At 34.9% G+C, this 24,360-nt stretch overlaps 1 protein-coding gene across 1 annotated transcript; it reads right to left on the reverse strand.

Moving 5' to 3' along the window:
- Window positions 1-3,517: 3,517 nt before the first annotated feature.
- Window positions 3,518-24,360, reverse strand: LOC140972475 (uncharacterized). The gene is made up of 7 exons (XM_073434896.1): window positions 24,274-24,360; window positions 5,673-5,822; window positions 4,927-5,175; window positions 4,643-4,819; window positions 4,376-4,482; window positions 3,815-4,035; window positions 3,518-3,748 (listed from the first exon to the last, which is right to left on the reverse strand). Exons 1-7 carry the CDS (start codon window positions 24,358-24,360, stop codon window positions 3,582-3,584), a joined length of 1,158 nt encoding a protein of 385 aa, XP_073290997.1. The 3' UTR covers window positions 3,518-3,581.

The following is a 24,360-nucleotide window of genomic DNA, read 5'->3' on the forward strand; positions in this document are numbered from 1 at the left end:
CGTAATATAATTAAATTGTATAATGAAATATCCTGTATTATTTTTACCAACTGGATTGGATCGTTCCCAGGCTCGCTGCAACCTAAATATGCCATGAAAAATATGCAATAGCTTCTACTTGACCAACTATGCAATTTAAGTAAAAAAAATGCGACAATGACGCTCGACGACTTCGTATTTAATCATGACTCCGAGCCAACCCGAACCAACACTGAACCAACGTATAGTCATGATTAAAATACACTTAAAATTATGAATTTATGCTCCTAAAATGGTGAGGGCCGAAATCTAGGTGAATGGAGGCCAAAACATGAAACGCTCTTTCGAGAGTCAATTTGGCACATCGCACCGTAAATTCTCGTACGACCTCAAAATTGATCCGAATCACGAACGGCCAAAAACGTGGCCTTCCTAACTCGATGAGGCACTGTCCAGTCCAAGGCCATAGGCTAAAAGCCAACCAAGAACTCAAACGAGCCTCCGAACCGACACAGCAAGTTGCTGTCAAATTCCAGCAGCAGCAACTTCGCTTGCATCGCGTCGTTTGCGAGACTTTTGGCCATTGGGGCTTGAACCACCGACCAGAGCCTCTCCACAACATCCCAAGGAATGATTTGAACCATGGCTAAGGGCCCTAGGCCAGCCACCATTCGAATTATTCCAGCAACATCAGAAAAGTTCCACCCGATAGCACCCTTGCGCGCGTGAGGGGTGTTTTGCTTTGTTCGTTGTCTCGTGTCGTTCCAGTGGCCATTTCATTGACCATGGCACGACCTAGACATCTTGGGGTATGGTATGAACCGTGGCTAAGGGCCATAGGCCAACCAAGATCCATCCCATACCATCAAAAACCGAGGGACACATGCAGAATTAAAAAGGGGCGAAGGGGCTGTTCTTGCTTTGTGTTTAAAAACCGATGCACCATGGACCAAGCCACCAAAAGGGTGACTTAGTCACGTCTTAGACATACTAGGGAAGTGATCTAACCATGGCTATAGGCCCTTAGGGCAGCCAAGATCAGATCTTTTCCTATGACAGCAGAAACTGAAATTTCGAAGCACACAATGGCAGTGGAGGAAAGCTGCTGTCATTTCGGGTTTCATCATGCATGGGGCTGGTTTGAATGGACCAACATGGTCCTAATGCATCCTATTACGTGTCTAGATGTAGCCTGGTGAGCCTGGAGTCGAGCCAACCACCTGAATGCACAAAAACAAGCAAAACCGTGAACTGCACAAGGAAGGACCGAAATCTGCATGCACTTTTGTTTTTGAAATTTCATGGTGTGTTTCGGTTTTTGCAATAAATGATGATCATGTGATGTTAAATAAATGATAATAGGACTTGATTGAGGTTTGAAAGAAATAAATACATGCCTTGGATTTTTCGTTTGAAAGAAAAACGAAAAGAAGAACGATACGGCGCGGACGAGTGGAACGCTTTCTTATCTTGCTACTTGCTCGATTTTTCTCTCTTGTTCTAGGCTATGAGGGTCACGATTTTTAATCTGAAATGGCTGCTGTTTTCGGTGATGGAGGAGGGGATTAAGTGGTTAGGGGAGTGAGTGGGAGATCCACTAATAAAGGGATACCAAGTCTACCTTTCTTTTCAAATTTGAAATGTTGTTTGCTATCAAAAATTTTGGATGGATAATTTAATGGGTGTGGCCGATTTCTCTAGCTAGACTAGGTTAGGATAATGCTTGTTAATTAATTAAATGGTGCTCCCAAAAATCAAAGAATGATATCAAAGATTTTTCTTGGGGATATTAGAGGTGCATATGGACGATTTTAAGGTCTAGGTGCAAAGGGAGAATTGGTTTAATTAAATCTTGGTAGTGATTTAAAAGTTGGGGAGGATAAATCTATCTAGAATATTTAAGGGGATAAATAAAGAATGAGTTGAAATAAAAATCACAATTAAATCTTTAAAAAAAACAACATGGCCGATTTTTTTATCTAGCTAGGTGGGGTGGGATCTTGCTCCATTAATTATCATAGAAGATTTGTTGTGATATAATTATCTCCCAATAAAAATGGATAGGAAGACTATTAATTAAATGGGTTGTCAACTAAACTTTTAAATTGAATAATAGGGGCCGAAAATTATAATAAAGAGGAGGGAAAATATTTATTGAATATTGTATTTTAACTCTTTAGTGTTTTATCTACTCATTAAATATTTAAAAGAATTAAGGAATTAATTATTGAACTCTATTTACTACTTATCTCCACTTGTTTAAATAATTCCTTAAACCTTCTTTTACAATAAATTTACTTATTAATTATCTTAAATAAATTTTAGGAAATGTTTTCTTAGCATTAAATTTTTATCTCTTTACTCCAACTCCGGTCCGGCCTCACTTAATGAACTGAAAAGAATAAAATTTAAACTACTGAATAAAATATTTAGCTTCAAAGAATGCATTTAAATACTCATGCAATGAAGTCAATTTAATTAAAAAATTTAGAATTATGCATGGCTTATACGCAGTCTAATTACGGGTTCTACACTAATCTTTTTTTTCATTCTTTTTCTTTCTAATTCCTAAATCCCAAATTATTTTTCTTGCTTGATTTCATTTCATTTATTATTATTATTATTTTCCGATTTAGGTTTTTTATTCAAAATTCTGAAAGTGATATATATAGTAGGTAATATCTATTATTTTTATTTTTTATTTTAAGAACTTTTAAGCTAAATGATGATTTTTTTTATTAATGTTTTGTTTCGTAAAATTTAGTATGAAATCGATTATATTTTTGAATTTTTGTGTTTTATTAATTATGGTGTTTTGACTTAAAGTTAAGAGTTTACGCTAAGAATCATTAGTTTCTTTTTTTCTTTTAAATATTTATTGTGTTAAAGTAAGATTATGTTTTATTATAATTTTTTTGAAATATATGTTAAGGATAGTATATATTGTACGATTAATTTGTGAATAAATATCGAACACTATACTTTTATTTTAATTTTTGATCACAAGTAATTTTGAAAATTGTACTTGAGTAAAAAAAATGAGTTGATACATTGTTGGGTTGACATTTTTATGGAGTGAAGGAATAAGGTAGAAGAAATCAAAAGGGGTTAGAGTCCAAAAAAAAAATCATATATTACACGACCACGGGAGAAAACTATCATATATCTAAGCAAGAACGGGAAATTGGTGTCCCCAATGGGTGTCTGAGTTGGTGGAGGAGATGAGTGTTTGATCAATGGTCATGTAGGTTTGCCTAGTACCGTTTACCTAATTAATATGATTTGCAAGCTAGTCCGAGTTTTACCTAGTACGTACTGAAGGATAGCGGGAAAATGGTTCTATATGGAGGTTAGCTTTTCCATATATTTCAAGGAATTATAAAATAAATAATCGAATGAATATGCACTTCGATATTTCACAATGCGTGTCATCAAAAGACCATCTTTATGGTAGTCGTCTTATGCTATAAGATGGTGTAGATTTATATATTTACGTAAGAGTTCGACATGCATGTTTCAAAAAAAGAGTTCTTCTACATGCATCCACCGGTTACTCTCCTGCCCTACAATGAATATGCTTCGTTAGGAGCTTGAGATGGCAATCAATCAAGGTTGTTATCCGTAACATCGCAAGCCATGCATGTTTTTATCAGATTGTTGTTGTTGTAAAGCTGCATACTGGTTGGATTATAAAACGATCGAGTCATGGCCTCCAGTACTTCTGCGTCTAGGGTTCCCTCATTTGAGCATGGAACTTGACCATTATTACCTAAGAAATCGATGTCGGAATCGTCTAACTTTGAAACTGAATAATGTAGTGAACGATATTACATACCTGGAACTGTTGAATTTGGAGATGGTCCAATAAAGGTGGATTCGAATCCCAATCGACTTCCATTTAAACTGAGGGAATGTTGTGGTGGATTTGTATCGAAAAAAGGGCATTCTTGGTCTGGGAATGGTAGCTGGTTTAAAGCAGAGAGTCGTTCATCACACTTCAAAAGTTGTTCGTAGTGTTTATCAAGGAGTCCGGGAGGGAATACCACCAAATGCCTCCTGCAAAAGAAGGGAAAGTGAAATAGAAATGATAATAATCTGTTCTCCAATTCTGATGACATTGATTATTTCGTTTTTTGAGAAATATAAATTCAGAAAACGTTGATAATAGTGTGAAATTAATTTACAGTTTTCTATATATTCGATTATGAGAAATTTGGATATTATAAAACCGAGCTGATAGGATGTGATAGATCCAACGACCATCATTGTCCCAAAAAATTCTTTCATGTGACATTGACCCAACGTGTTGATTAATTTTGAATAAACTATATATATAGATAAATATATGTATGTGTGTGTATATATATATACATATATATAATGATATCTACGATACCTTGTGATGGTAGCTTGACCTCCAGTGAAATCAGACACCGGTGCCCAAGAGGTATGCATTCTGGGTCGAGGATTGGTCTCTCTAGAGAACGAAGGCGGTTTATTCAACTACAAGAACAAAAAACGTCAAGTTAATTCAATATTGTAAACATAAAACATATAGTAGAACCATATATGAAGTCTCTTCATGAATTTAAAGTATCACTCGATGGTTATGAATCTGATATATATGGTCATATAGTCAGACTAGGAAAAAGGCCGGTTAAACCTGGATTTCCAAAATCCCTGGTTGATCGGTCTCCGCCACGACGGCCCTAATGGCCATGATATCGGACCATTCTATTTCGATCTTACTTTTCAATATTCCTTCCAGAATCTCCCACACCATTCTACGCTTGGCATAGTAAAATTTGACAGTCAAATCACCTCCATTTGAACTGTGTTTCTGGAGACATGCATTTAAAGTATACATATCAGAGTAATAGGGAATCAAGATATATTTTTATTAACTTGAAATATATATAATTCAAGAAAGGGCTTGTATATGTGCACCTGCCAAGATCCGATTTTTAAGAGAACCACAGCCAAATTCGAAGCTTTAATTTTTTGTTGAGAAGACCCCGAGGCATCAAATCTTGTTTTACGCCTATTATTAAGGTATAAACCCTGGTTTTGATGATATGAAAAATATACTTGCTTCACTTCACACAACTTTTTATTCAACAAATCCAGAAAAGAATCTGATATCTCAAGTTTCAACCCAAGAAGGCTTGATTCTGTACATCCTCCGAAATCTCCATTCTGCAGAAATACAAGATTTTAATGTCATTAAACAACGATAAAGTCGAAAGAGAGACAAATTCGTGATTGTGATTGTGATTACGTCAAGTCATGTTCGTGTTTCACTTGATCGATCGAAGACGATACTGAATTGTATATTAGCTATAACTCGACATGTACACGAAATGGATACAGGCGAATCAAAAACTAAATTTTGTCATCTATATAAGGAACATAATTCATTTTTATTTTATGCGATGTAGACGGAAAAACAAAAAACAAAAATGGCGTACCCCACCATTCTCCACAAAATCGTATACAAGATCTGATACACCAAAACGCAAACAGAAATATCGCATGCAAATCATCGAACCACCCAGAATCTAACCCAACTTTTCGCTTATCCAAAGTTTTTTCATGCATGCGACACAAAACTGAAAAAACCGATGACCAAACAAAAACAAAGAAGAGTTTTAGAAGAAAAGGAAAGTGAACAAAAAAAAAAAAGAAAAAGAAACCTGGAAATTTACAAACTCTGGTGAAACCCTAGCTCTCTTCGAAGCAGATGATACATCGAAACTCTGATCTAATCCATCTTCAAGAAGCTTACGTTTTCCAGATTCCGAACATCGATTATTTTCACAATCTAATATTTTATCGTCTTCCAACTGGGGAAAAAAGATGCAAATTAAATAGGCGCTCAGTCCCTTTGAATATTTGTTGTTGTTGTTTTTAGAGATAATAATATGTACAGAGAAGGGAGGCTTAAAAATAGGACCAAATTATATATAATAAATAAGTTAGTTCCCACTGGTCGCAATAATCGGGCTTGTAGCTTCAAAGATTCCAAACTTCTTCGGGGTGAATCTATAAGTTGGTTAATTACGGCGCAAACAAATATGAGAATCTTTATAAAAACAAAATTGGGAATTCATTAAATATTTAAAATTTATTTTTTATATTCTAACTTTATTATTTATTTAATTTTTTTTATTTAATAATATTTTGACCCAGAAAATAATGACGTTTTCGAAACTAATTCGGCCGTTAGACCAAAATAGTCGGAAATTACTAATTTGTGAACCAACACTAAACATTGATAAATTAATATATACTAAAATAAATCAAAATATAACTAATTATATACTAGACCAAAAAAATTATTTTCCCAAATATTTGGTTGTTCTCTGGTGTAGAAGAGCTCAATCATTTTAAAATTTAGAACTAGGATAGGTGCATGGTTATATATTTATATTATGTGAAAATTTTTATTGATGTTTTATTAGTGTCTTTTCTCATTTTGCAAAATCATTTGAATAATTTTCATTAAATAATTCAGGATTTCAGTCAAACAATGACCATACCCAATTAAGTAAATGAGATGAAAGGAAATCATGATACTTTTACATTCACTCATCAAAAATTTTCTAAAAAGAGTAAAGCGTAACAAGCGGCGAGGTCAAGTTTCAAGATTTACAAGTTTAAGCGAGTTTAGTACGAGATTAAGTGTTGAAAAAATATTTTTTAGGTTTATTATAATTTTAATTATATCATGTAAATAAATAGATCAAAAAACACATAAAGATACAAAATTTAAGAATAAATATATAAATTTTACAACTTTATCAAAAGTAACCATTAAAAGACATTTAGGCATCTTTAAGGTCTTTTTTTAAAAAAATTCATATTATTAAATATATAAAATTTAATATAAAAAAATAAAATTTAACTTAAAATTTTATATAAAAAACTCACACTTAGTCACGTTTTTTTACGCTTTATTCTATCCTTTTCACGTTTAATGCAATTGAGATACTAAGAGTTTTCATTTAAATAGAATATTGATAAAAATAAAATCCTAATAAAATATTAATCTTGTCCTTCATAAAAAATAATTATTTTATTAATAAAACTCATTATATTTTGAAACGTCCACTACTCGTTTTTCTTAAAAAGTATTAGAATTTTTTTTCTTTTTTCTTTCTAGTTGATTCGGCCGAAACACTAAGCAATTAAAATATGAATATTTTAAACCATTTAAAATAAATCAACCCACTACTATTTTGAAATTCAAAAGAAAGTAATTCAAAGAATAAAATCGTAAAACGTCAACCAACCTAAACTAACAATATTTCAAAAATAAACTTAACTCTAACATCATCTCAAAATCCTCTCAAAAGCATTCATAAATCATAAAAATTTTTAAAGTAATATAAATCATAAACTAAATTTAGTTGTGGAAAACCAGTGCTGGTCCTCGGGTTGTGTGCATCTTCAGTCCAGCAAGATCAACCATCAGGGCTTCCATTAACACCAAACTCATGCTCACCTGCATCGAGCACACCTAGTGAGTCTTTTGACTCATCAAACCTTAATCATGATAACACGTTATATATACATCTACATGAAACAGTGAAAATATTTTTACTTCAAATAGCTTTTCATGAACATGCATAAACTTAAACCTTTTTTTTTTCATCATATCATGTCATAATTCTTTTCACCATATCATATTACATTTCTTTTCATCATATACATTTTTCTTTTCATCATATACGTATACGTTTTCTTTTTATTGAATTCGTATCGTTAATTGTGACTTTCGTATTAGCTGAAGTTCGATGGAACCATCTACGTGTAACCACAGTACTGGGCAGCGGGGACATCAGCGACACTCTCACCCATCAATTGATCATTGTCTTTACATATCATCGTATCATCATAATCATCGTATTAGTCACAATCACTTTTCATATTTTTATCACTTATAAAAATTCGTGCACATATTCATTTTTATATTAAACCAAGCATGCAACATGAAACTTCCACTACTCGTTTTCTTAAAAAGTACTAGAATTTTTTTTAAAACCCTTACTAATTCGGCCGAACGCTTATACATACATATTAAATATTTTTGACACCATTTAAAAACATATCAACCAACTAATATTTGACAATCAAAAGAAAATAGTTTACATAATAAAATCATCCACTCGTTTGTATATCCTAAATTAGCAAAATTGCTAAATTAATAACCTCTCAAAATCCACTCATAATCATAATCAAAGTCATAAAAATATCTTTAACATAACTTAAAATCATAAATCATAACTGGTGCGGAAAATTAGCGCTGGTCCTCAAGTTATGTGAACCTTCAGTCCAGCAAAGTCAACTATCAAGACCTCCATTATCATTATTATCATAATCACATGTATCAATCACACCTAGTGAGTCTAAAGACTCAACACACCATAATCATGATAACAAGTAATACATATACAGATCACATACAACAGTGAAAATACTTGTACGTAAAATAACATTTTAATGAAGATGCATAAACTTTAAACATAAACATTTTCGTAAACATTTTCATATCATCGTAAACATATTCATATTCATCATATTCATATTCATATCCGTATTCATATTAATATTCATATTCATATTCGTTGAATTCAGATCGTTGGTTGTAACTTCATATTCGTATTCGTATCAGGCGATGGATCCATCTACATGTAACCACAGTACTGAGCGACGGGGACATCAGCGACACTCTCACCCATCAACTAAGCCTTGGCCTATGTATTAACATATCATCGTATCACGTATTCGTATTAGTCACAATTATTTCACTTCCTCCAACATTTCGTATTTTCATCACTTTATAAAAGCATGCATATATATATCGTTTTTCTTTTAAACTAAGCATGCAACATATCTTTTAAATGTGTGTAATAAATAATAAAAATCCATGAAAATTTAAAATAAACATATTAACATATAAAACAGCATTCAGAGCACTGCCATGACGTTTACTATTTTTTGGTGTAAAATTACCGTTTTACACCCAACACAGAGCACTGCCAGGACTCTTTTCCACCCCTGGTGCTCGAGTCCTAGCATGGCTAGGACTCCTTCCCTGACCCCTACGTGACCCTAGCCAGCCCTGGTCCCAGCCGAGACCAAGTCAAGCAACAATTCCCATAAACCGAGCCCCATGATCACCCAACATCATTTTTCGGTTCCAGCTTTTGTTCTTCGTGTTGTCCAACGTTTTTGCAGTGACTTAAACTCCCTAATCTGTGTAAAAACATCCTTGATCAATATCCTAATCATGGCAGCCCCTTAACCACATAATACACATGTTTTTTGGATCAAGTTCATGTCTTAAAAATTCACATGTGATACAAATACGAAAATAATCCATGATACAACTTGTTTTTCATGCAAAACTTTTTTAAATAATTACTATGGTGTGATAGATGAGTAAAGGAAAGAGTATGGAGTGCCTTTGCGTGTTTTATGCACGAATTTACGTTGACGAATCGAAGAACGACAACGGGAAGACGTTGGCTTGAAAACCTTGAAGAATTCGAAACTTTCTCTTGTTGCTATGGTGTGTGCCATGTGTTTTAAATAGAAAAGGATTCTTGTTGGTTTGTTGGGGGGTAGGGGCGTGTGAATGTGTGAGTTGTGGGGTAAGTTTGTATTTTAAATACTAAATAAAATACTAATCATAGCTTAGGCCCATTAACTAGGTTAGTTAGGCCCAATAAGCCCATTAGTGCTAAATAAAATTATTTTGTTTAATAAAATTTGTGAAATTATTAGCCGGGTTGTCAAACGTTCGCATTTTTTTATGAAAATCGTATACCGATAAAAATTGCGTCCCGGCGTATAAAATCACATCAAAACTCCTTATTTTCAAAAATAAGAAAAAGCATCATCCGTAATTTTAAATAATTAAAAAAAATTATTTATTAAAAACATTTTCCATTTTTCAGCCCTCAGTCTTCGTTCCTCGATCGCAACTCGAATATCCCCTTAAAATTACATTTTAATGCAACTATGTAGAAAATTATATTTTAAAATGTGAACATGCACAACATAATTAATTTATGCAATTAAAACAATTAATTGAAATACACAAGGAATTTAATAACTTGTATGCATGTGGTTCGCGTGGACCTTCAAATTTTCGGGACGTTACAATCTTCCTCCTTAAATTGAATTTTGTTCTCGAAATTCGCTTATCTTTGATAACCAAAAGTTTAGATTTAGTTCTATTATCCCAATAATTCACGCTTCTGCTGGGCCACTCTGATAAAACTTAAGTTTTAGGATGTCTTTATGTTTTCTTAATCCCAATTAAATTTACCTTCTAAATCCTCGTTTGGGAATCTCAACTTAAAACGACCCATGATGACTTAGTGCTATGTTACTATAATCTCGAATTTCAACTTTTCTTACAATTCTTAATATAAAAGTATGGATGACCATACTTATCGTGTATTACTTTCCTAATTTTAAACCCAAAATGTTCGTCAACTTATCATATTTCAACATTAAACTCTCAAACGTATCAGCTATCGTTTATATTTTCAAGCCTAATATTGTTTCATCCTACAATATCCTTAATTAATATTCTTTATAACATTATAACCAGATATCCTGAGGTTCTAAATATCCTTACAAGTCTAAATCATCAAAATTCCTATTTTTTAACCCATTCAATTCTTACTTATTGCTAAACTAGTCCCCAAATTCCTTAACAATTGCAAAATAAATTTCTAATTTCCTCAAAAATTATCCAATTTGTTCCTAAATTTCCGATTTCTATCATTAACCCATAAGTTCTTAGCATTCCTATGTCTCTTTTATAGGTTTCTCATGACATAATTTTTCAATAATTTTAAGCTTATTAACTCAAAAATCAATTCTCATAACCGATATTACCTTCCCATCGAAACCTAGCATCCCATATTATACATTTTCTTATTACTTATGTGCAATTCCCAAAAATTAACTCAACTAGTAACCACGAATCATCAGTATTTTCTTAGAAAATCTACATGTCTCAAAGGCATTCAAACTCTTCACGATTATCTTATGGCCCAAAAAGTATAACATCATTACTAAAGCCCAAAAATCAATATAGTCTAATCATTTTCCACCTTTCTCAAGGTCCATTATCCAAATTCTTAAACATGTCCAATTCCACCACAAAGTCAGCATGTATGGAAATCATATAATTTCTCATTTCACATCGTAACACGTATAAAAATTCTAAAGCATATAATCTTTCAGCATAACAAAATCATGCAATCATGCAGGATTTTAAAAATCATTTATCATACAAACTTAAACATAAATCCCAGTTACATCCACGTTTTTAAATCATACAGCATATACTTAATTTATTTTTGAACAATTTTACGCATATAAAACAGATATTCTTATAATGCTATTAAACATATGACGTAAACATATAACTCATGTAATTATGTAGATAACATCGTAATAATCATATAAAGCAAATAAACTAACAATTTTGAGGCTTGACAACTGAGCTTTCCAGCACTGATGGTGGCACAATCTTTTACAGGAACATTGCTCTTATATCAACTGAAATGTTCACTACTCGTTTTCTTAAAAAATACTAGAATTTTTTTTTAAAACCCTTACTAATTCGGCCGAACGCTTAACATACATATAAAATATTTTTGACACCATTTAAAAATAAATCAACCAACTAATATTTGAAAATCAAAGGAAAATAGTTTGCATCATTAAATCATCCAATCGTTTGTATATCATAAATTAGCAAAATTGCTAACCTAACAACCTCTCAAAAACCACTCATAATCATAATCAAAGTCATAAAAATATCTTTAACATGACTTAAAATCATAAATCATAACTAATGCGGAAAACTAGTGCTGGTCCTCGGATTATGTGCACCTTCAGTCCAACAAAGTCAACTATCAAGACTTCCATTATCATTATTATCATAATCACATGTATCAATCACACCTAGTGAGTCTAAAGACTCAACATACCATAGTCTTGATAACAAGTAATACATATACCGATTACATACAACAGTGAAAATACTTGTACGTAAAATAACATTTTTATGAAGATGCATAAACTTTAAACATAAAGATTTTCGTAAACATTTTCATATCATCGTAAACATATTCATATTCATATTAATATCCGTATTCATATTCATATTCGTTGAATTCAGATCGTTGATTGTGACTTCGTATTCGCATTCGTATTCGTATTGGACGATGGATCCATCTACATGTAACCACAGTACTGGGCGGCGGGGACATCAGCGACACTCCCACCCGTCAACTGAGCTTTGGCCTATGTATTAACATATCATCGTATCACGTATTCGTATTAGTCACAATTACTTCACTTCCTCCAACATTACCTATTTTCATCACTTTACAAAAGCATGCAAATAAATATCGTTTTTCTTTTAAATAAAGCATTCAACATATCTTTTAAATGTACGTAATAAATCATAAAAATCCATAAACATTTAAAATAAACATATCATATAAAAATGCATTCAGAGCACTGTCATGACGTTTACTATTTTACGGGTGTAAAATTATCGTTTTACCCTTAGACGTAAAATTTCACGTTTTTGACATTTTCTTAATTTCATTGACTCTAAAATATCTCAAATAATTATTTAAGCTTAAATTAAATTTATCACAATTTTATTTAGCTTAAATTCTAGACTTTTCATTTATTCTTTAATTATTCATTTTTAATGCGTTTTAATCCCGATTTAATTTCAACTTTAATATAAAATTCCTAAATTAAAAACTTAGATTTTTTATATTATTTTAGCCATCGTGAACCATGACTCGACCCCCGTGAGACATGTTTCGAATTAAATCAAAGGAAGATAACCCTAACCCTGGACCCAAGCCTACCTCACGAGCCATCTTCAATTTTTCTCGAACCAAGCTTGGACCATCTCAAACCGAGCCCTACCCAGCCCCTCTAGGAACCCTCTTGGACCCTTAGAACCAAAAGACACATCCCCAAGCTCGAAACCGAAGCCATACTAACAGGTGCAAGCAGCGGCCAAGACTCATACTTTGACATGGACTCCTCGAACTCGTGCCTAGGACCTAGCCATCATACCAGACCCTTGTGCACCCTCTTAGGACCCTAGTGACTCGACCTAGCCCAGCCCAAAGCCCCCTGGCTGAGCCCCTTACTCCCTGCACGGCTGCGCACCCATGCGCGCTGCTATGTGCTTCTCGGGTTGCTAGGACTCCTTCCCAGCCCTAGTGCTCGAGTCCTAGCATGGCTAGGACTCCTTCCATGACCCCTAAGTGACCCTAGCCAGCCCTGGTCCCATCCGAGATCAAGCCAAGCAACAATTCCCCTAAACCGATCCCCATGATCACCCAACATCAATTTTCGGTTCCAGCTTTTGTTCTTCGTGTTGTGCAAGGTTTTTGTGGTGACTTAGACTCCCTAACCCATGTAAAAACATCCTTGATCAATACCCTAATCATGGCAGCCCCTTAACCACATAATACACATGTTTTTTGGATCAAGTTCATGCCTTAAAAATTCACATGTGATACAAAAACGAAAATAATCCATGATGCAACTTGTTTTCATGCAAAACGTTTTTAAAAAATTACTATGGTGTCCTAGATGAGTAAAGGAAAGAGTATGGCGTACCATTTCGTGTTTTACGCACGAATTTACGTTGACGAATCGAAGAACGACAACGGGAAGACGTTGGCTTGAAAACCTTGAAGAATTCGAAACTTTCACTTGTTGCTATGGTGTGTGCCATGTGTTTTAGACAAAAAAGGAGTCTTGTTTGTTTGTTGCGAGTAAGGGCGTTTGAATGTGTGAATTATGGGGTGAGTTTGTATTTTAAATACTAAATAAAATACAAATCATAGCTTAGGCCCATTAACTAGGTTAGTTAGGCCCAATAAGCCCATTTGTGCTTAATAAAATTATTTTGTTTAATAAAGTTTGTGAAATTATTAGCCGGTTGTCAAACGTTCGCATTTTTTATGAAAATCGTATATCGATAAAAATTACATTCCGGCGTATAAAATCACCTCAAAACTCCTTATTTTCAAAAATAAGAAAAAGCATCATCCTTAATTTTAAATAATTAAAAACAATTATTTATTAAAAATATTTTTCATTTTTCAACCATCGATCTCCGTTCCTCGATCGCAACTCGAATATCCCCTTAAAATTACATTTTAATGCAACCATGTAGAAAAGTATATTTTAAACATGTCAACATTAACAACATAATTAATTTATGCAATTAAAACACTTAATTGGAATACACAAGGAATTTAATAACTTGTATGCATGTGGTTCGCGTGAACCTTCAAATTTTCAAGACGTTACAATCTTCTCCCCTTAAATTGAATTTCGTCCTTGAAATTCGCTTATCCTTGATAACCAAAAGTTTAGACTTAGCTCTAGTATCCCAATAATCCACGCTTCCGCTGCGCCACTCTCATAAAACTTAAGTTTTAGGATGTCCTTACGTCTCCTTGATCCCAATTAAATTTACCTTCTAAATCCTCGTTTTACATCAATCAGGGCACTACCAGGACGTCTAACAATTTTAGGTGTAAAATGACGTTTTACCCTTAGAAGCATAACTTTCCATATTTATCCCTAGACCTCGAAACGACGTCCAAATCATTCCAAACTTGATCTATTACCTTAAAACACTCCCTTAAGTATTCTTTAGGCTTAAAATTTAGGTTTTCGATAATTTCCTCGATTCGTTTTCAAACTTAGATGTACGTCTCGGTTTTGGCTCGTATTAATTTGAAACTTAGCCATGAACCAAAGCTTAATAACACCTAATTAAAACACATTCAACCCAAATCAAGCCAATCAAGACCCATGATCAAGCCTAAATCAGCTACTGAAGTTTTTGCCTATATGGACCGAACACTAACCCCCACGATTGTGAAATTAGCTACCATCTAGGGAAAGCTAATGTTGTGGTAGATGCTTTGAGCAGGAAAGTAGCAGTCTTAGTACAATTTTCAGCGCAGAGATCTCTTCATTCAGAGATTCAGAGGTTTGGCCTAATAGTTTATCCTAAGGGCAGAGCTTCCAAGTTGTCTAATCTGACAGTCCAGTCTTCTTTGCTAGACCGAATCCGTAGAGGTCAGGCTTCAGATGAATAGTTATAGAAATGGAGACTGAAGGATGAATCCAAGGGCGGTGTACTCTACGCAGTGTCCGATGGTATTGTGAAGTACAGAGGAAGGATGTGGGTGCTTAGTGTTGATTCGATCAGAGAGAATATTTTGACAGAGTTGGGACACTAGCTTATCGTGTAACTCTACCGCCGAATCTGGCCGGATTACACAATGTGTTCCACATTTCGATGCTGAGTAAGTATATGGAAAATCCTTCACATGTTTTGAGTTTTGATCCCTTGAAGCTTGCTCCAGATCTGTCATATGAAGAAAGCCCAGTCTGAATTCTAGAGAGACAGAAGCGGAGACTTCGGACCAAAGTGACTAAGTTGGTCAAAGTCCAGTGGCTGAATCAATCAGTGGAGGAGGCCACTTGGGATGCCGAAGCAGATATAAGAAGTCGCTACCCGGAGTTGTTTGGTAAGATTATAAAATGTTTGGTAAGATTTAATTTTGATAACGAAATTTATTTAAGTGGGGGATGAATTGTAGGGCCCAAAATCAATACACGTAAACCCATGTATTTATTAAATTATTTATTTAATTTTTAAAATGATTTTTTATCGATGCATGATTTATGATTTGCATTATTTAAATTATTACATGTTTATTTGATGACCGTTAAAACGTTTTCTTGAGGTTTATGTTTCAGACAAATATTCGATACGGGATCGGAAAAAGAGACCGGTGAAGATTTAGGCGATTTATGGATAATGTGGTATTTTATTTCAAGTCAAGAAATTTGGTATTTTAAATGATTTATGAAATTTTTAATCATAATTTAATTTATTAGATGATTTTAAGATTTTAAGCTATTCAAAAATACTAATTTGAATAGTTGGGGATTTTAAATCTTGAAAATTTGACACTTGTGCATTTTATTTAAAATAAGGGGTCCTAGTAAATTAGTGGGGGATTAGTATTTTATTTAGCATGTTAATTAATTATTAATATTTTTATTTAACTAATTAACTCCCTAATCAACACACACACACTCTTACACGCTACACACACACCCACTCGACACACACTCACACACACACTTGGTATTCTTTTTTTTATTTTTATAAGAACTAGGGTTCTTAGAGTATCCAGCAGCCATCCCTTTCCCCTACAATTTACTTCAGTAGACTCACGTTCGATTTTAGCAAGAAACGTGTCACAAGTCGTCCCCAGATCGGTTCTCGCATATCCTCGCTTCGTTATTCATAGTTTCGTGAGTATAATCATCAAGACATGTATATTCTTTTATTTTTCTGCATCGATCTTGTCATAGTAAATATTTGGATGCATATTGCGCGTAAAAATCTGTCTATGTTATGCAAAGTTTGAGCAATGATGTTTGAAACGATTTTGGAACGGTTTTTAGATCTCAAAAACTGAATCTGCTGTCATTTCAAATCTTGTGAATTTTCGGTCGGTTTTTCTGGAAAAACATTAAACATACAAAATGTAGTACTTTTTGATATCTTCGATTGACAGTAAATTCGTAATTTTTTGACAAGAGACGAGTGAGTTATGATCATTCACGTGTGACTGCTCAAAGTGTGATGTTATAAAAATGTGTTCTTCAAGTTTTCTTGAGGTTTATTTGTTGCAGGCTTCATTGGGAACCGTTGGGTGGTCACTGATGCATTTAGGCATGTTGTGTGTTGTGATCAGATGTCATTTGATGTTTCGTTTTGGGTCAGTAAGATTTGGTTATAATAGAAGTCGTAGGGAAGCGCATTATGCCGAATTTCGGGTTTATGCGATTGAAACACGTTGTGGTTGCGTGTCATTGTTTGGGGCATTTGTATGGGTTTGAGTCAATGCCATAGCATCCTAGGATGGGTCTCGAGGTTAGTCCATGGTTGGTTCGAGACGGTTGGACGTGGCATAGAGTTTGTATCAAGAGTCATTTTTGGGGATATTGTTTCGCATGTCTGGAACCGCGGCGCTGCCCCTGTGGCGCCGCAACGCTAGTTCTTCGATGCTTGTAGCACCGCAGCGCCGCAGCGCCACATTGCACAGCGCCTAGGCGCTAGTCCTTGGATTTTTGAGCTACTAGTTAGGTAGTATTGGTCCGTGTCTTCCATTACTAGGAAAATGTTCATACTCCATATCAGGATTGTTTCGGGGTTCGATGTCATGGTTTAGTATGATGATTAAATATGGTCAAGTCCCGAGTGGTGTAGGAAGTCATAAGTTATTTAATTACGTCGGTAGTGAGTACGATTGGTACGGTTAAGTTATGGAATTTAAGTTGCATGAATAGTGTGTTAGTTTTTCCAGCAGTAGCCCAAGCGAGATCCAAAGAAGTCCTCAACGCTATGTAAGTATATTCGACATGCAAAAAGAAACTTTTTTATGTATTTGAGGTACGCGAATGGTCTTGTGACCAATTATGAACAGGTTTGGAAGCCGGAGAACGTGTCCGGGTACCTCTCCACCCCGGTAAAGAATGACCGGGTTTTGATCAGGATTGGGAAGCGGTAAAGCATGACTAGGGACTAATCCACCCGATAAAGCATGACCAGGGATCTTATATATGTAGGAATGGACGTTCGGTTGAAAGGCTGTGATGATCCCTACCAGCCCAGTACTGTGGTTTAGTCTGATCAGGTGCATTATGTTATGGGTCACTTGCTTTGAAACATATCTCTACGCAAAATGATGATGATTATGCATGTTTAAGCATGTATGACGCAAGCACGTTTATGAAATGATGGCACATCTATGTTTATGTAAGTATGTTCAGAGTTTAAGTATGTATTGTGCTACTTTAAAGTGCATGTAGATTTATTATGTATTACTTGCTATTCTCAGTTTATACATGTTGAGTCTTTAGACTCACTAGACTTGATCGATGCAGGTGAGAACTAGTATGAGAAGGCGAGGGGCGGGGACCAGTGAGTTGGCTCGGACGGTGTAGAGGCTTAACCCGTAGACCGCTTAATTTTTCAAGAATTTTTATGCAAGTTAAATTCAATTACTCTGATTTTCATGAAATTACTTCATGTTGATTAAACAAGTACTTGTTGCAAGCTCTTTTACATTTCGATTATTTAGACAAACATTTTATTTGTATTTCATTTTTAGAGAATATTACTTATTTAAGAAAAATTTTATTTTCCGTAAATTTTAAGTAATTTTAAAGTTACGGTACGTTACAGATGCAGCACTGTATTCAGTATCAGTGGTAGAATATGTTGTGGTGTCTTGTTTGGCAATCTTCCAAGAGACACCACCATTATTGAGTATGAATAAAATTTAAGAGATTGATTTTAAATCATCCACGTCTGATTGGAACCTAGAATAAGTGTAGTTTTTCAATTTTAATTCTCTTCCCTCATAGACTATGAACAAATCATAGTCCTTCTTAAGTACTTAAGAATATCTTTCACAGCTTTTTAATGCAATGGATCGAGATTTTAATGATATCTTTTTGCAATACTCAGTACGAAAGATGTATCAAGTCGTATAGATATCATATTATACGTAACACTAATATTGGTTGATGCATAGGGAACTGTCATGGTTTCTATCTGCTCATCAGTCTTATGCAACAAAGACTCTTATATAGTCCTACCATGACACGTCAGTAGATGTTCTCTCTTGAACTCCTCCATAAAAAATTTCTTCAGCATGTATCAATATACGTGGATTTGCTGAGCCCTACCATCATATTCGATCTATCTCCTTAGATTTTTATTCCCGATACATAGGATTTTTCACCCATGTTCTTCATGCAGAATTTTCTTGCTAGTCATATTTTAGTTTATTGCAATAATCCTGCAGCAGTCCCAATGAGTAGAATCTTAAAAACATAAAGTACTAAGAATGTGACAACACTCCTACTAAATTTCTTGTACACTAATGTTTCGTCAGGATTCTTTAACAAAATCAAAATCTTTGATAGTTTTACAAAATCTGAAGTTTCAACTTCTCGATGCTTATTTGATAACATAAACCGATATCTGAAGTTTGCATCCTTTATGGCCACTTCCCATTGATGTGAATCATTCAAGCTGAGCCATGTAAATATCTTCATTAATATCACCATTGAAAAACATTTTCTTCACATCCAATTTCCATATTTCATAGTCGTACCATGCTGCTATGACTAGTAGAATCCTAAGGACTTGAACATTGTGACTGGATAAAATGATTCCTCATAGTCAATTCTTTTTCTTTGAGTATATGATTTAGCTACCAGTCTAGCCTTGAAGATCACTACCTTATGACATGCCCCAAGCTTCTTTTTGTAAATACATTTACTTCCAATGGGAACATTTCCTTCGGTTGCCGTAGTGATGGCGATCGCACTCCTTGCAAAGTGGCTTCTCAGTAGTCTTCAGTACGTTTTCTCTGTGTGGTTGTCCTTGTGGTTTCGAATGTCCCGGTCGCTTAGGTGGTCCCGTATATGGTTTCTTATTATGCTGACTAGCTTGCTGGGCGCGATTCCTCTTACGCTGCATCTCCCAATCAATATCCTTAAGTGATTGCTCGGCTAGAAAAGCTTTAGCAACAGCAGTAGTATAGTCAATAGAACGGTCAGAAATGAAATATTTGTCCAGAAAAATCCTCGGGGTTCATTATCCTAAAACGCTCATAGATAGCTTCCGCTCGTCCCCTCGCAAAATTTCCAACATGCTGGTCTAATAAATGTGTCATGCCCGCTAGTACACGAGCACTAGCATCCTGATTAGGAAGAGGCGGTGGAATCTCCTCCTCACGTCCAGCATCATTACCACTACGAAGAACTCGTCTAGGAAGCATCTCTGTACAATTCGTCCCAACCACGTAACCAACATGCATTTAACATTTTTAAGAAAATATGCATCTAATCTCCTATATCATGTATAATAAAAGCATCTAAAATTTAGCATATAAAATCTTAAGTAATAAAAACTCACAGACTTGAGGCATAACTTCTTGAGCTTCTTGGAGTGGCAGTAACACAACCTTTGGAGATCCTTCGCTCTGATACCAACTGAAACGTACACTAATTTTTAACTTTAAAATCCTACTAATTTTTTTTCGTACTTTCGAAATTCATCATTTAAAATAACCTAACATTTCCATAAATCAAAAGAATTTAGCATTTAAAATAACAAGTGCATAAAAATCCCTATATCGTCAACTAACAAAATTCAATCCCAACCTTTTAACATGATAATACTAACTTCAAAATAAAGCATAAAAATCTTTAATTAAAGCATTAACAAAGGTTGGGGTTAATATCAACCCTCGGGAGTATACTGCCAGACTTGATCCACTCAAGCGTTAGCGCCTCCCTCAATATCATCATCACCTGTAGCATTCAAACCTAGTAAGTTTAATGACTCAACACCTCCTAAACATGAGTAATAAATAATACATATACAGGCACATGCATTGAAATCATATTTTTACTTAAAATAAACTTGTAAGTATAAATAAATCATAAATCGTCAAACCGTAAAGCTTTCAATCATTTATCATTTTAGGTGAAGTTTGATCCTTAAAAGTGACTAGCATTTATCCTCTGGTCGACTGATCATTCTTAACTCACCATTGCACATGGGGACGGGCACTAGGCACCGACGTAAAATAGAAGTACGATCGTTGGGCTCTTTCTAGGGCTTTTTCCCGTAAACGGGTTCCCTCTAGGGCCTTTTCCCGTAAACGGGTTCCCTCTAGGGCCTTCTCTCTCACTATATTTCCAAAAAATCATATATCATATCATTTATGTTACAGTCAATTTACAACCTTCAAAATATTTTTTTATTTTCTTTTTAATCATAAAATATCATATCCTTCCAAATTTGAAAAATAGCATTTTTAACAGTAAAAATTGCACAGCTTTACCATAAATCATAAAATCTCATATTTTCATCATAAATATTTTAAAATATCATTTAGCATGCGTTATGATCCCTCGGGACACTCCAAACTCTTTTCGTACTACCCAGGTGTAAAATGACCGTTTTATCCTTGGACCCTAAAATTCTCAATTTTGACTTTTTCTCACTTTTATAGACTCGAGACTATCCCAATAATTATTTATTTTTAAATTAAACTTCAAATATTTTTATTTAATGTAAACTCGAGGATTTTGATTCAATTCATTAATTTCTAATTCGTGAAACGTTTAATTCCTGAATTAATTCGAAATTCACTATTTTAATCCCAAACTTTAACCATGAACTTTTCATACCTAATTTACCCTCATTAATCATAAAACGACCCCCGTGGACCATGGTTCGAACCCCTTTCTTTTCCTAACCTCAAAACCGAACCCTAGCCTATACATTTATAGCCACGGCTCGATTTCATCGAGCCACCACCAAACCATCATGGATTAGACCCTCACTCGAGCCTCTTGGACCCTCACTGACCTATCCTAACCCAGCGCAGCAGCCCCTAGCCTCAAGACCAGCCCTTTGCGCACCTGAACAAGAGCCACGTGTAAGGGCCTGTAATTAATTATCCGGTAATTTGGCATAATTAGAATAATTATTGAGTTGTAAATTAAAATAATTATTTATGCCAAATAATTTCAAGAAGTGTGTTAAAAATATGTATTTTAGAATATCGGAGAATTTAACGATATAAAATACATAGAGTTAAAATAACACACGAGAGCAAAAGAAATACAGACCGGGATAGATGGGCTTGAGTTACTATCTTAGTAACCAAATACACAATATATACATATACATATACACCACTTACCTTGATGAGAGAGAAGGAAGTAAAGGTAAAAGAAAAGAAAGAAACTTCCCCAAACCCAAATTTTCGCAACCCTTGGAGCAGCTGCGGGAAAGTGGCGATATCTCCTCCGTCCGACGTCCAAATCTCGATCGGTCTGAATGGGTGTCTTCCTAACATCGTAGGCTTCGATTCAATTCAAAAATTGAGAAGTTTGAGCAAGGATTCGGGTAGATCAAAACTGCTGTTCGGGTGCTCTGTTTCTGCACGAATTCTTCCAGTTTTGGGTGAGAGTTTTTGGGTTGCTGTGATTTTTGTAATTTGAATTTGTAGAAATAACCTAAATAAACTTTGTAGTGGTTTACGTTTTCTGTTTATAGCCACTAAAATCATTGAATTTTAATAAGAAACGGATTTGATATGATTTGTCTACCAAAATGTGTCAAAATGGAATTCTGTGTTGGAGCTGTGTACAACACCTACTGTAATTCGGGTTTATGGCATGTTTACGCTCGGATTCTGGGTTTTTGGTTAAAAATAAAGTTGTAGAGCTATGCGTTGTATTCGTAATGATATAAGATTCGTTAAATTCCATTGAGAATTGAGCAAGTTATGCTTGTTTCTCTGGAACTGCTCAGTGTATGATATTCTGTCCGCGAATTCGGAAGTAGCAGTGTGTTCTTGAAAATTCTGAGAATAATCTGCTGAGATTCTGAAGATGGTTTCAACTGGAGAAACTTAGATAATTGAGTTTTCTTTCATTTCCAATTGGCGGATATTGATTTGGATCAAAAATGAATTAGCTATGAATTTTATGGTCATAGGTGCCGAATCTGAAACTGTAACAGAATTCATTTTTCTAGATTCTGGTTGTGGATGTTTATCCATGTCAAGATGATTGAATTTCTTGTTGACATCTTCTGATGAAATATGGGTTTTTAAGTTAGGATTCCAACCATGTATGATAAGTATATTTTGGTTGAGTTTTGGTTAAGTTTTGACCTTAAAACTTAGTATAGGTACTAGCTGAAATTTGGAAATATTATATTGAATTGAAAAGTTACTCGACTTGTTATATCATCTTATTGTTAGGCCGAGGAGATCAAAGTTGAACTTGTTGTCGTTATCAATCGGTATAGGTATGTTACAGCTCGGTAACATACGACGGTAAAACATAAATTAAGTTTAATTGTCATTCTGTGTTACATGGATCGTGTTTATGACTTGTTGACTGTTGTAAATTGTTAAATGCCTTCGTTGTGGTCTATGTTTATTATTATGACATATTATTGGCATTTAGCATCGGGCATACAGTTATGACATTCATGTTGAGCCCTATCGTTCTTGTTAGCCCATGTTGATATCCGTTTTTATCTGGCACTGTTGTTTATCTCGGGATCATTGTGTGGCTGATAGGCCTATACACATGAGACCGTAGATATGATTGAACAATCTCGTGGTTAGTGCAGCCTTTTGAGGTGAGCGCTGGGATTGTGTCTTCTAGTTGTTCTGTTGTGCCATCATGTTATACCGTATCAGCTGTATGGAGGCCGAGTCAGGGGTGTTATTCAGCACAGCTTGGCATACCTCGCATACTTGGCAGGGCGGTTTAGCTGCATGACGATGTAGCTCCCCTGTGTTGTTGCTCGAGCATTATTCCAGTTGTTATCGTACCGTTTGTTGTCTCATGTTATCCCGATTATTCGTTGAGCCTTTCATGCATTGCATATTACATTTTATTATATGACTATGCATGATTTATGATTATTGTTGTTATTGTTGAACTGTTTCATACCAGAATCCTAACCTCAGTTGTTTACTGGGGGGCTGCTGTGGTTGCTATTGGGCACCATGAAAGATCTCCCGAGTCGTTTTGCAGCATCAGGCCGAGGTTCCGCCAGTGGAGCTCGGGATTGAGGTTGGATTGCTTGGTTCTGTCAGTGGAGTTTCCCAATTAGTCTATATGTATGTCTTGAGTTTGTTTCAGTCTTGTATTGTAGTTTATTTGCCCGGGAGATGCCTCGTGTATTTGTAGTGATATTTGGTTGTTTTTGTGATGTTCTGAGTTGACCCTGTGATTCTTATGATCTGGTGAGTAGTGGTAAGTTTTAATTTCTGTTTAGTCCTGGCCAGTGCGGCTATTGTTGTTGACTTTGGTTTTTGTTTTTATGACTCTAGTTGGAGTATATTTTGATATAAAATGCTGCTTGAGTTTTTCGGGATGTCCTGCTTACGGGGAGGTCATGCCGAAATTTTTCTAGGCCCTAAGGTCTGTTTTAAAGTATTTTAAGCCATTTCCGCTGCAGTTTTAAATCAAACCATTATTGTTTAATCATTAATTGTCGTTAGAGTAAATGTGCCTCACACACGCGAGTTCCCTCATGCTTTGATCGAGCCACCATCGAGCCACCCTGTACCTAACCTTGACCAAACCCTCTTGGACTCCACCTGGACCACCCTGGACCAAGGCACCAGCACCAGCCCACGCGCGAAGCACACCCTTGAGCAT

Source organism: Primulina huaijiensis, chromosome 3, assembly GCF_012295235.1.
Source record: "Primulina huaijiensis isolate GDHJ02 chromosome 3, ASM1229523v2, whole genome shotgun sequence".
Taxonomy (NCBI): Eukaryota; Viridiplantae; Streptophyta; class Magnoliopsida; order Lamiales; family Gesneriaceae; genus Primulina; species Primulina huaijiensis.